This window comes from Cavia porcellus, unplaced genomic scaffold (assembly GCF_034190915.1).
Source record: "Cavia porcellus strain 051 isolate PalLab524CR breed Dunkin Hartley unplaced genomic scaffold, mCavPor4.1 scaffold_9, whole genome shotgun sequence".
Classification (NCBI taxonomy): Eukaryota; Metazoa; Chordata; class Mammalia; order Rodentia; family Caviidae; genus Cavia; species Cavia porcellus.
In genome coordinates, this window is record NW_026947492.1 from 55,544,257 (window position 1) to 55,562,888 (window position 18,632).

At 45.5% G+C, this 18,632-nt stretch overlaps 1 protein-coding gene and 1 long non-coding RNA gene across 2 annotated transcripts; both read left to right on the top strand.

The window, feature by feature from the left end:
- The first annotated feature begins 2,581 nt into the window (after positions 1 to 2,581).
- On the top strand, positions 2,582 to 10,968 carry LOC134477563 (uncharacterized). Its single transcript, XR_010049577.1, has 2 exons — positions 2,582 to 3,184; positions 10,463 to 10,968. It is a non-coding gene; the product is annotated as an uncharacterized LOC134477563 (long non-coding RNA).
- A 716-nt stretch (positions 10,969 to 11,684) lies between these two features.
- Positions 11,685 to 17,259, top strand: Kctd14 (potassium channel tetramerization domain containing 14). The gene is made up of 2 exons (XM_013151176.3): positions 11,685 to 11,918; positions 16,516 to 17,259. The coding sequence occupies exons 1-2, from the start codon at positions 11,700 to 11,702 to the stop codon at positions 17,188 to 17,190; spliced, it is 894 nt and encodes a 297-aa protein (XP_013006630.2). The 5' UTR covers positions 11,685 to 11,699; the 3' UTR covers positions 17,191 to 17,259.
- The last annotated feature ends 1,373 nt before the right edge of the window (positions 17,260 to 18,632 follow it).

Genomic DNA, 18,632 nt, shown 5'->3' on the forward strand with positions numbered 1-18,632 from the left:
CTACTATGATTTTTGAGACCTCCTATGCCAGGAGAGATCTATCTGCTTGTTTTGTGTAATGAACTTGAGTGTGCAGTATGTGGCTATACTCTAATTTATTTAACCAGTCTCCAGATGAACATACCCTACCCTACCCTCCTGACTCTACCCTAGCTTTTACCACAAGCAGTGGTGCAGGGAACATCTTTGCACACTGTCTTTGCACACATGTGCTCTAGAGGCTAATCATCCGAGTGGAAATGACACCCCTGGGTTTCAAGGCTGGACCGTATCTGTACTAAAAGAACCAAGACTGATAATGTTGGATAGATCATAACCATGATCAAGTCCAGCTGTTTTCTCCCCATTTTGTGGATGAGGAAACTGAAGCCTTAGGTCTGACACCTGCCCGCTGTGGATTTAAGCTAGAGAATGTCAAAGAGAAAGGGCTTGATAACAGGAATGATTTATTGTTTCTTTAAAATTTGGGTTATTGGCCAGGGATACAGCTCAGCAGCATAAGCGCCTGCCTGGAAAACATACGGTCTTGAGTTCAATTCCCAGTACCAAAAAATAAATAAGTAAGTGAATAAATAAAATAAAATTAGGGTTATTGAGAAGGGGTTGGGGTTGTTGTGAAGATCAAATAAAACAACGCCTATGAACCAAAAGCTACCTCTTGTTACCATTCTTACTTTGGGACACCTTGATTCTTGTTTCTTGCAAGAAATTTTCTTGGGTTAAAGGCCCATTAGCTGGTGAAGTAGGGCACCCCTGACCTTCTAGTTATGGTCTCTGCTTTTCCAGTCAAGATTCAATTGAGCAAGCTCCTTTTTTCCCCTTTATTTTATTTTGTTTGTGTTTGCAGTTCTGGGAATCAAACCCAGGGCCTGTGTATGCTAGGAAAGTGCTCACCCACGTACCTACACTCCCAGCCCCAAAGTGAGCAAATTTCATCCTTACTCAGAGACTGGCTGCCTGTTCCCTACAGCAAAGAACTCTGCTAGGTGGGGGCTCCACAAGGAAGCCGGCCAAACTTCTGTCCTGCATGGATGCACTGTGCCTGCCTGTGCTTGGCACTGGTGTGCAGGACCCCTGGATTCCTCCCAGAAACTCTGGAGGGACCAGAGTTCAAGGGATGTGCTTCTAAATAATGAGCTCCAAGCCTGGTGTGGGGGAAAGGGAGGACAAATTGGTTGACAGAGAGGTTGATTCACTGAGGCTTGATGTTCTCCTGAGTTCAAAATATGACCTAACAGCGGCTGCCTCAGCCAAAGGTGATGAAAGGGAGCGCCCTTCCCTGCTCTCATGCCACAGACCTCCAGTTTCTCCTCAGACCCAGTACCACCTTCCAGCCTCAGGGCTCAGGGCCATGCACCCTGTATCCCACCCTCCTTTTTCCACTTGGCTCCTCACCTCCCTTGAGACCTCACCTCTGGGAGGCCCCCACTGCCCTGGCTCCCTGCTGATGAAAGAAAGCACCATTTTCTATCTGCTCACCTTTCCTCTCTTCCTTCTTTCTTTCATTTTTTGAGACCAGATCTTGCTGTGTAGCCCGGTTGGACTTGAGTTCATGATCCTCTTCCCTCAGCTTCCTGAGTCCTAGGATTACAGGTGTGTGTCACTATGCCTACCTTTCCCCTGCTCTTCCGCATACCTATTCATAGCTACGGTTCCTGGTACAAGCACCGCTCACACTGTGACCAGATGTTTATTTGTGGTATTCAATTACAGTCTCTGTTCCTGGTGAAAGTGAAACTTGTGAGATCAGCTCCCATCCTGGGCTTACTTTTTTCCCCAGCGCTTGGCACCCTAATTGACACATAGTAGGCATTCAGAGATGTATATTCTTCTTCTCTTAAAAGAGCATGACAGCCACATATAATGGTGCATGCCTATAATCTCAGCAAGTTAGAGCTCAGCCTGGCAACTGGCAACTGGACGTAGTGTGAAGGTCTTGGGTTTAATTCCCAGTATGCTGGGGAAGGGGGAGATGTGTTATCAGCATTGTTCCCAAGATTAAATGGCATAAAACTCTTGACTACCTGCCACAAATCAGGCCAGTCTGGTCCAGGTCCGGAGCATTCCTTAAAAACTGGGTATTTCTCAAGCACTTGCAGAGCAAAGGGAAAGGAAGGAAGTCCTTGTGGGTTGGCAGGGCTGCTTCTTCTTTGGCACTCACAAAGAGAGCCTTGTGTGGGAGCGGTGGGTGGGAGGCCTTGTGGGACAGCTGGGCCCACGGCTGCCAAGCTGGGCTGGGCACTCTGCCACAGGTGACCTTCTGAGGGCCCTTTCATCTTAGTCCCAGCTGCCACTTGGCTGGCTGGCCCAAAGCCCCGCTGCCTGGAGAGCAGAGGGGCTGGCGGCTTTGTCTCAGGACGGGCAGAGAGGGGTGAGCTGGAGGAGGGCAAAGGCAAGCAGCCCTCTCTCTTGGATTTAGGCCAATGGGAAACAAGATCTAATCACAGACTGCACTGGAGGCCTCTTTGAACCTTTTGGTTGCCATAGTATCAAGCAAGGCTGGATCATGGGACCCTCTCAGATAAAACCCCCGCCGCCCACCATGTCATAGATGGGCAACTGAGGCCCACAAGGGGCAGGGACAAATGTAAACAGAGCTGAAACTCAGGCCTCATGTCTCCTGCCGCTCTGTTTTATTGTTTGTTTTGTTTTGTTTGAGGCAGAATCTTACTATGTAGTCCAGGCGGACCCTGAACATGTGATTTCCCTGCCTCAGCTTCCCAAACATTGGGAAGATAGACTTGTGCCACCATGCCTGGCTAGTGCTCCACTTCATTGCTGGAACTTACAGATATTCAGACATTTTTAAAAAATATGGTAGTATTTTTTATTTTTGAATTGTGAGGCTCTAACGGACACAAAAGGAAGAAGAGGACCATTGATACCCAAGTTGGGTCTTAAAAACTATGCCTGAGTTTTGTAGGCAGAGAAGAATAAGCAGGCAGGAAAAGCACGCCAAGCAGAGGGAACAGCATAAAAACAAAAGCAGAAAGGAATTCATGTGCTGGTTGTGTTTCAGGAGGCTGGGATGGAGAAGAAGCAGGAACTGGAGCTAAAAGCCCAGGCTGTTGGTATTGGCTCTTTTTCCTTTGGTGAAGACCCTTACAACTCTGCCTCCCTGTGGATCATCCCTGCCTACACAGCTACTCAGCTCTCTGGGAGGAGTACAACTCTACAAACAAATGTGGGTATCTGTGCTGTGTGGGGCCCCAAGAAGCTCCCAACCCAGGGAAGCCCCTTGAAGAGATCACAGGCCCTCTCCTTGGCGTGGACCATTTGCAGAGTACTAATGCTAAGGCGTGGACTATGGTCTGGATGTGATGTGTTGGAAGCTAGGTTCCCAGGGTGGTCCTGTGATAGGGCTTGGGGCTTTTAGAGGTGGTACCTACCTCGAGGTCTACAATCCTCCCTGGTTTTGCGCTCTGACCTCTGGTCTCCGGGTGAATATGATCTCCCCCTCTCACACTCCCACGTTGAGGCCAATGTCATGATGGAATTCAGCCAAGGGGTCCTCACCAAGGTGGAATCTAAGGGCCTCCTGGTCTTAGATTTTCGGCCTCTAAACTGTGAGATAAATAAGTCTCTTTTCTTTGTAAAGTGCCCAGCCTTAGGGATCTCTGTTTTTGTTGTTGTCACCATGCTGAGGATCAGATGTAGGGATTTGCACATGACAGGCAAGCGTTCTGCCACTGAACCAAAGAGTCCAGCCTCACGTATTTTATTATAGTAACAAAAAAAGACAAATGCAAAATACAAGACAATTCTGTATAGCCAAAGAGAGAGGTTTGGTTTATTTGTTTGTCAGCACTGGGAATCAAACCCTGGTGTTCTCCGCCACTGAGGTACCTCCCAAACTCTTCTTAAACTTTTATTTCGAGACATGGTTTTGCTCAGTTGCTCAGCAAGATTCAACTTGAGATCCTCTTGCCTCTGGCTCCAAATGCTGGGATTACAGGCCTGTGCCACCATGCCTGGCTGAGGGGCTTTTGAGGAATACATGAAGTTCAAACTTAGCTCTATAAGTACCAGCTATGTGGCCTCTGCACTCTTCCTTTAACTTCTCCAAACCTCAGTTTCCCTCGTCAGTAAGGCAATTCTAACTATTTGGAAGGACTAATGTGAGGCCCCATATTTGCTGCCGGTGCTCAGAACATGGTCATTTTTTCTTTTTTGCTTCACTTGTCACAACTCAACTACCACTGACAAAAATCCGCTGTAGACCTCGTGGCAATGAATCTCTTACTCTTTTAAGATCCAGCTCATGTGCCCCCTCTTTCATGAAGCCTGCCCGGATTCCCCCAGGTTGAAAAGCTGACTTTCTAGAATGTCAGTGCTTATCTTATGATGTTGACTTTTTTCTTTTGTACTTTTTAACATTCATCACAGGCCAGGGGTTTAGCTCAGTGGCATAAGTGCCTGCCTGGGAAGTGCAAGGTTGTGAGTTCCATCTCTGGTACCAAAAACAATTCATTACAATTGATATAAAGATGCATTAATTTAAAAACTCTTCATTTCTACCCCTACCCTAGTGAACAATGAATGTTAACACTGGTATGTATCTTTAACCATCTTTCTACTTATATGATAACATAACAAAACTTACATAAAAAGTAGTCTAGTATATTTGTTATATGTTTTCACAAACTAATGCTCACTATAGACAGGTGTGGTGGTGCATGCCTATAGTTCTAAGATTTAGGAGGCTGAGGCAGAAAGAACATTGTGAGTCTGGGGTCAGTCTAGGCTACATAGTGAGTTTAGGGTCAGTCTGAATAGCATAGTGAGGTCCTATCTCAACAAAACAAAATGAATTCCCACTATATATACTGATCTGATATTTATTGTGAGTTAGTGAATCATGGTGAAAAGAAATAAACCTACTCCAACTCCTGTTTGTTTGTTTGTCATTTTCATTTTTATTGGTACTGGGGAATCGAACTCACGACCGCCTGCTTGCAAGGCAGGTGCGTATGCCGCTGAGTTAAATTCCCAGCCCTTTTTTGTTTGTTTTTTGAGACAGGTCTCACTATGTAGTCCAGGTTGGCCTCAAAGTCACAATGATCCTCCTGCCTCTCAGCCTCCCAAGTGCTGGCATTACAAGTATGTATCACTACACTCTGTCTCATTTTTCATTTTTATTTAAAGACAGGGTTGGCTGAGAATGGTGCTGTACACCTGTAGTCCTAGAAGTTATGGGACTAACCCAGTAGCATCACCACAAATTTAAGGCCAGCCTGGACTATATAGTGAACTTAAAACCAGCCTCAACTATATAGGGAGGCACTGTCTCAAAACTAAAAAGGGTCTTGCTACATTGCCCAGACTAGCTTTGATCTTGCTATCCTCATACCTCAGCTTCTCAAATAGCTGAGATTATAGACATAACCACTGTTCCCCTTTTCTTTTGAGTAGATGCATAATATTCTACAACAAATGATGACTTATTCAATCATTGTCACAAATACGTATTTTTAAATTTTTTTATTTTAAAGGGAATAAAACAAAACAATAGAATGAAACAAAACAGTGAGAAAAATATTGAATTTCAAAAAGAAGACAGAGGGGCTGGGGATTTAGCTCAGCGGCATAAGCACCTGTCTTGCAAGCAGGCGGTTGTGAGTTCGATCCCTGGTACCAATAAAAATGAAAAAGACAAAAAAAAAAAAAGACGGAAGGAAATCCCCCATAGTTTCTATATTACAAATTGTTGTCCTCTAAATAGATGCTCAGACTACTGGCTTTAGGCCTGCAAAGTCAGTCAAACAATATAGGTATGAAATTGTTTCTTTTACTTCAGTTGCTGTCATCTCAGCCTGTGTTCCTCTGAATCAGCTGGTAGCTTGGAGGGGGTACTCTTCTTGTCTCCCAGCCCATGTGCACTGGCTGGCTCGTGGGAGGGAATGGGTTGGCTTCATGGTTCTCTACCTGTTCAGCATGGCTGCCCATGAATATCTTCCTTCTTTTTTTTTTTGGTATCAGGGATTGAACTCACAACCTCATGCTTATCAGGCAGGTGCTAGAACCACTAAGCTAAATCTCCAACCCCAAGTATCTATTTTTTTGCCACCACAAACAGATCAGTGATAAATACTGAGTGTTCATAGATCCTTTCAGACTGATGTTTTGGCTAGATTCTCAGAAGTGAGATTCTTGGCTCATTTTTGTTTGATATAGTCATAGTACTTTGCAAAAAAGGTCACAGAAATTCATCTTCCAATCAGAAAAGTTTCAGTAGCTATTCCTATATTCCTGCCTCTGCATATATTTTTTTTAAAATCTTTTCAATACAAGGTTTCACCATGTAGAAGAGGCTGGCCTCGAACTCACAGCAATCCTTCTGCCTCAGTCTCCTGAGTGCTGGGATTATAGGTGTGTGCCTCCATGCCCAGTCTATGTTTTGTTCTTAATATTTGCCAAATTGGATGAAATGTAATACCTCATTGTTCCTTTAGTTATATTTCTTCAATCCCTTCTCTGTTGCTGGAAATTTTCATTATTTATTTTTTTCATTTTTAGAAGTTCTATTTTACTTTCTAAAAAATTACATGGTCATTTTGAGCTTGGGGGGATGGTGTTGGAGCTTGAACCCAGGACTTTTGCACTGAGCTACATCTCCCGCACTTTATTTTTATTTTTATTTATTTTTTGTTTTGAGACAAGATCTTGGTAAGCCGGTAAATCAATTGCCCAGGCTGGGCCCACAGTTGCAGTCCTCTTGTTTCAGTCTTCCACTATGCCAGGATTATAGATGTGTGCCATCATGCACAACTTCTAGCCCTGCGTTTTTTCTTTCAGTACTGGAGACCAAATCCAGAGCCAATCATCAAGCTATATCTTCAGCCTTTTCTATTTTTTGAGACAGGAACTTGTTAATGTACCTGAGCTAGTCTTGAGCTTGTGATTATCTTGCTCTGCATCTGGCTCATCATGTTTTAAACACACCCTTTTATTTCTTTAAGGACATTAAATACACTTACGTTCTGTGCCTGGTAACCATCAATATCAAAAGGGCTTGATATCCTGTGGATTCCTATTCATTGTGCCTTACTTTTCTTTGTGGTTTGTGATTTTAGATTGTGAACATGTATCTGTTGGACATTTATTTTTTTTCTCCTGTGGTACTGGAGATTGAACCCAGGGTGAGGGTTAGGGTGAGCTATCAGCTCTTTTTGTGCCTCCTGCTCTCTGATGGACTTAGCCTCCTCCCACTTGGCTCTCTCCCACTCTGTGGTGGTTTAACTAACAGTCAACTCGTAACACCCAGCTGAGCTGAGTCAGTGTGGCTGCCCACCTGAGGATTGTTGCTGACAGTATAAAAGCAGAACTGGAGGGAAAGATGGTGTGTTGTTGATTCTCCTGGAAAAGCTTGTCATGCTGATTTTCCTGACATGAACTCAGCTGTTCTTATCCTCAGAGGAACTCAGGTCCTCACTGTTGCTGAAGATGGCTGTGGTTTCTTTCTGGGGATCTATGGATCTTAACTTGAGCATTGCTCCTTGGCTCCAGTGCACATCCCTCAACCTGCTGGCACAGACTTTCTAGTTTCCACCACTGGCCTTTGGTGCAGTGCAGATCCTTGATACAGACTTGCAGGGGGCATTGTCATGGGCTCTGGGCCTCCAGCAGGACTCTTGTGGAGGATATTGCCATGGGTTCTAGGTCTTCAGCTGGACTCACGCAGGACATTGCCATGGGATCCAGGCCCTCAGCTGGATTCTTTGAGTCTCTAATGAAGCGAATGGACAGATCTACTGCACTCTTCTGCATTTAATTTTGGGTAGATACTATAAAATAATCCTATAAATGTCCTGTATTAATCTATTCCCTTGCAAAATTTGACCACAACACCCTCCTTTTTCCCCTGAGGCTGAGGTAGAGTCCAGGCTTCACACATAACCCTCTGTACTGGATTTTCTTCTCTTCAAGCATCCACTAACACTCCTAATTCAGGTCCATCTTTCATTAAATTCCTGGTTGTTTTTATTGTTAGTGCAGCTGAGCATATTGGGCTCCAAATCTACCTGAACTCTAGTCAAAAAGTTTTGGAGGGGGCTTTTCTCACCCAGAACTAAGGAATGAGGAAGTTTTAAGGTGTTAACCATGTGGCAAATTTTTGTTTTTCTAATTTACCCTCCAATCTGGCATCCTACACTGTGAGAGTGATATAGGGGAATGAAACTCTTGACCTACTATGTCTGGTACCAATTTGTGTTCTCTAAAATTGAAGAATGAATTTTAGGAACAATGGAGGTTAAGAGTAGAATATATTTATTGAGAGAAAGAAAGCTTCTGTCAGAGAGAGACAGAAGGGGTCCCTCAGAGGGTTGCCAAGGACTCTGTCTTTTCTAGGGACTTTTATAGAGCAAAATCATGAGGTGAGATGTGTTCAAGGTGGGGAAAATTGAAAACTCACAAGGCAGATGGGCATGAGGTGGGACAGAACTATGATTAGCCAATAAGATTAGTAGTTCAGGTAAAACTGATTACATGGGAGACAAATAGGGAAGCGAGTCACATAAAAAGCAGGCATTCTTAGAAAGCAAAGACTCTTTCCTAGGGGGCTGGTATTGTGACTAAAGGCTTCCTCAGGGTGATAGGGAGTTATTTAGATATCAGTCCTTAGGATATGGATGCATTTGTTTGATCTTTTGTCTTTAGGCCTGACTCAAAGCAGGAAGTGTCTGTCTCCCCCACAGTTGCAAGGTATCTGGGCTTCTGTACTGGCTCCTTTGAGGACCTAGCCCGGTCTCACTGCCTATAATATTTTTAACTAATTCAGCTGCCTGCAACAAGAGGGTCAGGAATTTGACTTTTAGTTCACTTTCACTTAAAAAGAAAAGCTCTAGGTCACACACTGTTGAAGATGACCCCATTGGAGTCCAGAGTCTGCTTGGAGTTTTCCCATAATTTTCTTGCCAGCTGAAACATACACAGGAATTTACATGTTCAATATTTGCTTCTTCCTCCCTCCCTTTTTCCTTCTATTCACCTTCCTACAGCGTGTGTGTGTGTGCATGCGTGTATGTATGATGTGCCGGTGGAAATCCTACAAGGGGTACCTTGCCCATTTTGCCTCCCCCCAAACTCCGTAGGGTTCTGTCCCAACCCATATAAGGTTTCTGCCTCACCATGATATAAGGGAAAGAAACTCTCAGCCTGCTAGATGTCCACTATCAGTGTGTGTTCTCTAAAATAGAAGAATGAATTTTAGGAACAATGGAGGTTAAGAGCAGAATATATTTATTGAGAGGAAGCAAGCTTCTTTCTAGAAAAGAGACAGAAGGGATCCTGAGTGGGTTGCCAAGGACCCTACCTGTTTTGGGATTTTTATAAAGCAAAACCATGATGTGAGGCAGGTCCAAGATGAGCATGAGAAGGTCAACCAGTAAGATTATGGTCAACCAATAAGATTATGAGTGTAATTGCTCAGGTAAAATTGACTAAGTTGGGATTAAGTGGGGAAGCCAGTCACATAGCAAATAGGTATAAATGCAGTATAGTACATTTCCTATAGAGAGTTGGGCTAGTGGCTCTACTGGGCCTCAAGGAGTTGGTATCTATTTAAAGTATCAGTCTCTGATGTTTATCCTTAGGGTGTGGATGCTCCTTGAGGGCCCAGGCCTGACTGCTTATATTTTTATCTAACTTAGTTGCCTATAACAACCACAGGCCAAAAACCAGTGGAATCAGCTGACCCTTGACTGAAACTTCTCAAACTCCAAGCCAAAATCAATCTCTCCTCGTTTAAAGTTGTTTTTCTAAGGTATTTTGTCACAGTGACAGAAAGGTCAACACCACTGAGATTACAGGCACACATCATAGCAACAGTTCTGGTGGAAAATCATTTTTATCTGCTCTTATGAAGTATACATACAACACCAGAATTTGTAACTGCTGACTTGACCTTGCTTACTCACTTAGCCAAAATAGTATTTGTCAGTTTCTCTTCTACTGTTGTACACTAGAAAAAAAGAGCTTCATTGTATTTGTATTATACCAAAATACCTGTAATGTGACCCTAACTGTTCTGTACACGTTTTTCTTCTCCCTTCTCCCTCTGGGTGACCTAATTGATATGTTAACCATTGCTGCCCTCTACAAATAACAGATGTGGTGCTACAATAAGGTAACAAAATGTTGTTAATTGCTGCTAGACTCCTCTATTCTCTGCTGAGGAAAAACAGGATCTTCCCCATTAGCCTATCTCCTGATCCACACCCAAACCCCTTTACTTTGTAAATTGTGATAAGTACTTAAAGGTAAAAAGTATAGAGGTACACACACACACACACACACACACACACAACTTTTGCAATCTCCTACTGCACTGTGTTGCTGGGCCCAAGATAAAATCAGTGCTGCTTTTAAAATATGTTTTTGCCTCATTTTTTCAACTCGAGTTTGGGGGCTCGTTTGTGGATTACAAGACTACAAATCTTCTCTTTTTTTCTCCTTGCCACAGGGCTTTTAAGAGGTTATGCAGCTCCTGCCTGTTTTGTTTTGAGGAGGAAAACTACTTCACAGCTTGTTTTGAGGAGGAAAACTACTTCACAGCCAGGCACCTTCCACACTGGCCGCCCTACTCCCAGGAACCTCTCTCTTCTTACCCACAGAGTGGGCACAAATGGTCTTTGAAAGAGTTTTGGCCCAGGCCGGACACTGTAGCTGGAAAAGCCTCAGCCGGAAGCGAGGAGCCCCTATCCCCCCCACCCCTAGGAGTTTACCTATGGCTCTATCTTCCCCACCCCTAGGAATTTACTTATGGCGCCAAAAGTATACCAATGGGCTACTTGTGCATCCCTAATGCCCCTCAGGTACCACCCCTAACCTAAGCTACATATATGCCCCCTCTCCACGTGTTCCACGGAGAGATCGCCGACCCTGGGGGGAGATGCTGCGCCCCAGGGGATCGGGGGTGTCTCTCCCTGCATTCTCAAAATAAAGGTCATTTATATTTCATACTTTTCAGCCGCTGTGAGTCTTTCCTCTCAAGGTGGTGGGAGGGGTAAAGTCTCCAGTGGATCCTATTGATATAGGAGAACGCAAGTCCCAACCTACTACATGTCTGGTACAAGTCCATGTTCTCTAAAATCGAGGAATGAATTTTAGGAACAATGAAGGTTAAAAACAGGATATATTTATTGAGAGAAAGAAAGCTTCCACCTGAGAGAGACAGAAGGGGTCCCTAGTGGGTTGCCAAGGAATCTGTCTTTTCTAGGGACTTTTATAGAGTAAAATCATGGAGTAAAATCATGGGTTCAAGGTGGGGAAAACTGAAAACTCACAAGGAAGAAGGCATAAGGTGGGACAGAACCATGGTTAATCAGTAAGACTAACTGTTCAGGTAAAATTGATTACATTAGGGACAAATGGGAAAGCGAGTCACTTAGAAAGCAGGCATTCTTACAGAGCAGTGACTCTCCCCTTAGAGATTTGGTATGGTGGAAAGCCACCCAGACTTCCTCAGGGTGATAGGGAGCTATTTAGAATATCAGTCCTTTGGATGTGGATGCATTTGTTTGATCTTTTAAAAGTCTTGAGGCCTGGCCCGCAGCAGGAAGTGTCTTGTCTCCCCCACAGTGGCAAGGTATCTGGGCTTCTAGGACCTAGCCTTGTGTCACTGCCTATAATATTTAACTAATATGTAGCTAACTCAGTTTCCTGTAACAGTATCAATTTCCTCAGTCATCCTCATTTGAATGTTAAATAGCCCAAGGCTAAGAAAGAGGCAGGACTTCCCCAACGTGTCTGCAAAGCCCGCCCAGTCTGGACTGGCTTGCCCCTGCTACCAGCACCGAGCCAGTGCGGTTCTGCCGGCCAGAGGTGGCTGCACCAAGCCAGGCTGCTGTGCTGCTGCGCCCGGGACCAGGATGAGCAGCACCCCAACGCCCCGGAACATGCGGCCCAGCCCTCCCAGCGTGAGTGCCCGGCGGCGGTGGGGGCGCTGGGGCCAGCTGCGTCTCCCCGCCTCGCTGCTCTGCAGCCCGGCAGCCTGGGCTTTCCCGCCTTTGGTTTCAGGTTCTCCGGTCTCTCTGGCGTGAATCTCCGCCTTCTGCCCCGCTCCAGCCTGCCGCTCCTCGCCGGAGGCCCCCTCTTTGGCCCTGGGCTGCTCCTCCAGCTTTGATCGCTCTGCCTTCGCGCATTGGTCTCCAGTCCCAGCTCTGCAGATCTCTTCTTCACTCTTTTTCTCGCCCAGCCCCCCCAGCTGCCCTCACCCTCTGCCCCACGTCTTTGTTTTGGGTTCTCTTGGCGCCCCCTCCGCGCCCAGGGCTGCCAGCTGTGGTCCCCAGCTCTTCCCGGTGCCTTCCTCCTCCCGCCCCATGGGGAAGCCCGCCAGAGCGCCGGCCGGTGCCCTCCCTCCCTTCCTGCCCAGGCCCTCTTGTTGGGTCCCCAGGTCCACTGTGTCCGTCTGTGCCCTCCCAGGGCACAGGAGTCTGGGGGAGGTGCATTCCAGGAGCAGAGCACTTACTCTGGTCCTAGACTAAGCGCCATCCTGAAGACTGAAAGAAAGGAGGCAGAGCCGTCCAGCAGTGCAGGGAGGGTTCCCTTTCCTACCGGGAGATGTTTGCTAAAGGCTTTGCTCTTCTCTCCCGAGTCACCAAAGCACGCTCGCTGCTAGATGCTGAGTGCCCTGGGTACTCTATAACTTCGTGATTCAATTACCGTCTGGCCGAGGGTAAAGCAGAGCCTGCGGTGAGCTTAATGGCAGGTAGGGAGGGTGAGACTGGCCTTGATCAGACAATACCAGGTGCTCTGTTGCATCAGCGCCTCAGGTGAGCTGCATTCAGTTCCGCAGATGTTATTGAGTGTGGCAGTTGCGCAGAGCCCTGCAGCAGGTACTAGTGACCTAGTGATGAACCCAGACCGGTGCTTCCTTTAGGAATCTCTCAGTCTAACGGGGTACAGATGAACAAACCGGGTATATATTACAAAGGAGGGTCTTGCGGGAACACAAGGCAACCCTGCCAGAAGGGTTCCTGAGGGAACTCCCTGAAGGGGCGGTGACCACAAGGGAGGGACTGAAGCCCTGGTGGTGAGGGAACCTGACCTGCCTGTTGGTGGCGGAGCAGCAGCTAGTTGCAGAATCCTGTAAGCCTTGTTAAGGAGTCTGGAGTTTATCTGGGAGGGAATGATGAGCTAAGGAAGTGCTTGATGCAAGGAATGAAATTAGCTTTGTATATCAGCCAAAGATGTGCTCCCTGGTTTTAGAGCGCAGAATGGATAGGAGGGTCAGGTGTGGTGGGAGGCAGGGAAGGCTGAGGCAGGAAGATTGCAGAGTTTGAGGCCAACCTAAACCACTTAGTAACACTTTTTTGTGTACCAGGGATGGAACTCATGACCTCATGCTTGCCAGGCAGGTGCTTATGCCACTGAGCTAAATCCTCAGCCCCATAGCAACATTCTTTATCCAAAAAAGAAAAAAAGATGGAAGTACCAGCAGATAGGACTTAGTTGTATGGGAGAGATTGAGGGCAGGAGCAGATGCAAGATTAACTAGGATTTCTGGCTCATACAACTGAGATAGGGTGAAATTGTAAACATGGGGATGTAGGCTTAGGGAGGGATCTTTTTTTATTTTTGTTTTTTATTTTTTGGTATCTGGACTCAAAGCCTAGGGTGAGATCTTGAGGGCCTTGGGGACCTCTGCATGGAAATGTCCTTCTATTCACTCCACTGAGGATGGCCTAAGGAAATGTATGCATGTTTGGAGAGGACCCTGGACCTGAGTGAATGTGGAGCCCATTTGTCCCTGTATCCTCAGGGCCAGCACCAGCTTGACATCCTGCAGTGACTACTAGAGACCATGTGTTTCCCAACCTGTGGCCCCAGAGACTCAGATAACCTTTTCTACCTTTTCAGGAATACTTGCCAGGTACCTGTTCCTTAGTAGAGCTGGGGAAGAGGCACAAAAAGGGGACAGATGTGTTAGATAGGCTGCTTCTAAAAATGTCTCACCAATTAAACATCTTTTTGTGTGTCTGTGGTATCAAGGCCAGCCTCAACTACATAGGGAGACAAGCAAGTACACAAAACTGACTATGCAGCACAGGTCCTAAACTTGTGTGACCCTTTTGCTTCAGCCTTACAAAGGGGATTACAGGCATGTACCACCACACCAAATCTCCAAGTCCTTTTTGCCTCCCTGTTTCACAAACAGCAAATCTCAAAGCAGATAAGGAAAGAGAACTAACTACCCAGGGCCTGAGCTAATGACTGTGTTTGGAGGGATAGGGTGTGGGGAAGGGGTGGGACACATACAGAGCTGGAGAGAGACTGAGTGAGAGGGATTCAGTCCCGCCTCCACCTCATCTCACCCTTGCTTTGTGCCTTTTCTCTCTGAGCTTTCCTCACCAGGATTACAGGGAGGTGAAGAGCACCTGTGAGCCGTTAGTGGCCTAAGTAACATAGGCCGGGCCGCCAGAACGGTCACACTGGTGATTTAGCTTAGTGACTTAAACATCTGCCTAGCAAGCGCAAGGTTGTGAGTTTGATCCCCAGTACAAAATACACAAGGATTAAAGTAATCAACTTCCCACTCAACTGCCTGCTATAGTCAGGTGACCTCTACTTACCAAACAGCTCCCTGAGGTTTATGGGAGAAAGATCTTAGTTTCTGGGCTGATTGTTCTCAGCTGATCATTTGGCTGCTGTCACTCACTCCTTTGCCTTCCAGGCAGTAGAACTGTCCTGTGGTAGGAACTGTTACCATGGCAACTCACTGCTTCCCAGCAGCTGGTTGCATCTGGCTCCTAATTCAGGGTGGTACTTAATCTTAGAGGTAGAGCCCACAGACTAGTAGAGAATGAGGGCACACCTACTAAGGCTTGAGGACATTCCTGGGCCAGGTCCCTTACCTGGCCCTGTAGTGTCTTGTGATGGAAAATCCAGGTCAGATTTCCAGCATTCCTTTGACTCCACGTCTGTTCATCGGTAGCCATCACAACTCTAACCCATACCTAGAGAGGGCTGACCCCTTCCTTTGAGTCTTCCTGTGCACCAGCTACACCTGCTAGCTCCGTGTTGCTGCTTTCCCCTGTGATCTCCTTGAGGCAGGACTCTGTCCTAGGTGCTTAGAACTAGTCTTGGACTCATAGCCCTTCCCTACGTTTGTGGAATGAATTAGTTAGGGAAGGAAGAGTGGAGGTGACTGATAACGGGACAAAGAGCTCAAACTTTGGAATACAGGGAACCTGAGTTCAAATGGGAACATCAATCTTTTTATGTTTTTGAGACAGGATCTCACTTTGTAGGGCAGGTTGGCTTGCAACTCATGGTGATCCTCCTGTCTCAGCTTTGTAAATGCTGAGATTACAGGTGTGCACCATCACACCTGGCCTCATTTACTTATTTTTGAGACAGGTTCTCACTACGCAGTTCAGGCTGGCCTTGAACTCAGGTTAATTTTGATCCTCCAGTCTCAACCTCCCTAGTGCTAGGATTATAGGAGTGCACCATGGGTGTATTTGTGGCATCACCAAGCTGTTTGTATCACTGCTTATTACTATGAGTTAAGGATCATCTTGAACTTACTATGTAGCCCAGGCTGACCTCAAACTTTTTAACAGTTTTCAATGCCTCAGCCTCCCAAGTGCTGGGATTACAAGTGTGAGTCACTATTCCATTTTTCAAATCATCTATGACCTTAATGGTACTCAGAGCTGCTGATGATATATGAATTCTTGTCTTCCATTGGTAGCTCAGTATATGGAGATCCAGCAAGTACCCAACAAAATAAAAGTGCTGTGCCTTTAACCCTTCTAAAATATCGAAAGTGGTCCTTAACTTTTTTTTTTAACCTTTTACTGTATCATAAATCAATGAATACTTGTTAGGACCTCCTGACTTAACAACTCTGTATGCCCAGCTTGTAGATGAGGAAACAGGTACAGGGAGGGCAAAAAGTTTGTCAAAAGCCACAGATTTTGGAAATATTGCTGTGACTTCCACAGCAGTTTCCACTGGTAAGATTCTATGTTCTAAATGACAGTGTTAGAATGCTTGAATGGGATAGGGGATATAGTTCAGTGGCACAGTGCCTGCCTGGCAAGTACATGGTTATGAGTTTGATTCCATTTTTCAGTACTGAATAATTAAATGGATAAAAATAAAGCGCTTGAGGGGCTAGGGATGAATTTGATTCCCAGTACTGAATAATTAAATAGATAAAAATAATAAAATGCTTGAGGGGTTGGGGATATAGGTCAGTGGCATAAGTGCCTGCCTGCCAAGCATGAGGTCCTGAGTTTGATATCCAGTACGAAAAAACAATAAAAATTAATAAAATACTTGAAAGACTTCTGGTATCAAACTAAAACATTTTTTTCTGCTTAAAATGTCTGTATGCTGAGCCATACAGCATAAGCACAACCTTCTTCAGCATGATAGGCTTCTGATAGCTGAAGCCAATGATGGGGCAGGCTCCCCCAAGTTGTGTTCCTGTTCTTGTCTGGATGAAAATAAATCAGGACCTCCTGGAGGTGGTGCTGTTGGTTCATCCTGAGCTTGTGCCCCCAGGTATGTACCGTGGTGGAGCTCAATGTGGGAGGCCAAATCTTTACCACAACCACCGACACCCTGAGGAAATACCCTGGCTCCAGACTGGCAGAGATGCTCTCCAGCTCAGCCACGGCCTGCAAGGATGCTGAAGGCCGCTTCTTCATTGACCGCCCTGGCACCTATTTCCATCCCATCCTGGACTACTTGCGCAGCGGACGGGTGCCCACGCAGGACATCTCTGAGGTATACCGTGAGGCCCAGTTCTATGACATTCAGCCTCTGGTCAAGCTCTTGGAGGACACGCCTCAGATGTTTGGTGAGCAGGTGTCCCGGAAGCAGTTTCTGCTGCAAGTGCCAAACTACAGCGAGAACCTGGAGCTCCTGCTGCGCCTGGCCCGGGCAGAGGCTGTGGGGAGGCGTCTATCGAAAGTGGTGGTGTGTTTGCTGTATAATGAGGAGCACGCTGCATGGTGTGCAGCACCTATATATTCTCTGGAGTCAAAAAAGATGTCAGTTGTCAAGTTTGGGCCTTGCAACTTAGATTATTATTACGCACTGGACCTTCTGAGCTGCCTACAGAAAGACATTAAGGCACAGGGGTACCAGGTATCCTATAATGCATTCCAGTTTACTGAGGCAGTCTGGGCCAAGATGGACCATTCCTTTTATATATTCACCTTCACATGGTGGTGACCTCCATCGGTTGGGACTCTTTGTTATGGGATCGTGTGGGTCTATTGAAATTAAAAAGTGCCATCAAAAGTCATGTTTCTTTTATTTCAGGAAAAAAAAATCAACCTCCAAGGTCAGTTTCTAGCTTTGCCCTGAAATATTTGTCCCCAAACTGTGCCAGGACTTTCCACTTATTGCAAAGGACTCCTGTATACTTGTAGGCAGCTCCCAACTGCTCTCCTTAAACCCTCATCTACTAGCCATCCCCTTCTCTTGAAGTCCAAATGCATGGATAACATAAACTAGAAGTTTTTTGCCAGGCGTGGTGCTGTACACGTGTGATCCCAGCACTCCAGAGGCTAAGGCAGGAGGATTTTGAGTTTCAGATGAGCCTTGAGTGATCTCAAGGCTAGCCGTAGCTGAATAGTGAGACTCTTGTCTCAGACAAAAACAAAAAAAAAAAAGTTTTCAACACTGATTTGACAGTGGCTGCAGAAGACCACTGTGAGATACAGAATATACTTCTGTGAGTCTAAATTGTCTTCCTTAGAGATGTAGTCTACTTGGCCTCCCAACTACTCATCATCCACCCATACCAGTGTATGCCTTCAAGGGGCAGTTGCCAGGTTAGTGCATGTGCTTCCCAAATCCACTGTAACAGAAGCTGTGGGTGTAGGCTATAGAAGCCCCAGAACTATCTTCTACTGGAGTAATGGTTGTCCAAGTCCAGCATCATAAGCATCCTCTGGGAACTTGTTAATTCATGTTGTTTGATTTTTGCTGTGCTGAGGATAAACCCAGAGCTTCCACACTGAACTACATTCTGAGTCCTTTGCAGTTTTTGAGACAGTGTCCTGCTAAGTTTCCCAGGCTGGGCTAGAAATTGTGATCCTTTTGGTCTCAGCCCTCCTGAGTGCTTGGGTTACAGATATGTGCTGCCTTACCTAGCTTTATTTTATTTTAATTTCTTTATTGTCACACTGGAGATTATACCCAGTGCCTTCCCACTGAGCTATATTCCCAATCTCCCAACTCTTTCTTTTCTTTTTTTTTTTAAATTTTATTTAAGGAGAAAAGAAAAAAAAAAAAGCAGGGAAAGGGTACAAGTTATACAGATTTACAGAAAAAAAAATGAACAGTAGGAAATCACTAGTTAATGGATTACATATTGTCATCTTAGAAATAATTGTTCAAGTCACAAAATTAAAGCTTGTAAAGTGGACATTCCATCAATGATACTGCAAACAGTTCTGTTCATTGATCCAATAAAACTCTGTGATATCATTTTCTATCTTATACATTTAAATATACATGCAGTTATATAGTTTGAAGCACTTTCTTTTCCTCTCTTTTGTACCATGACTATTACACATTTTGGGTTTCATTGCTCTCACGGTTATTATTACTTTTTTGGAAGAGAGTAAAACCAAATGTGACATAACAGAACAGAATCAGTCAAGTCA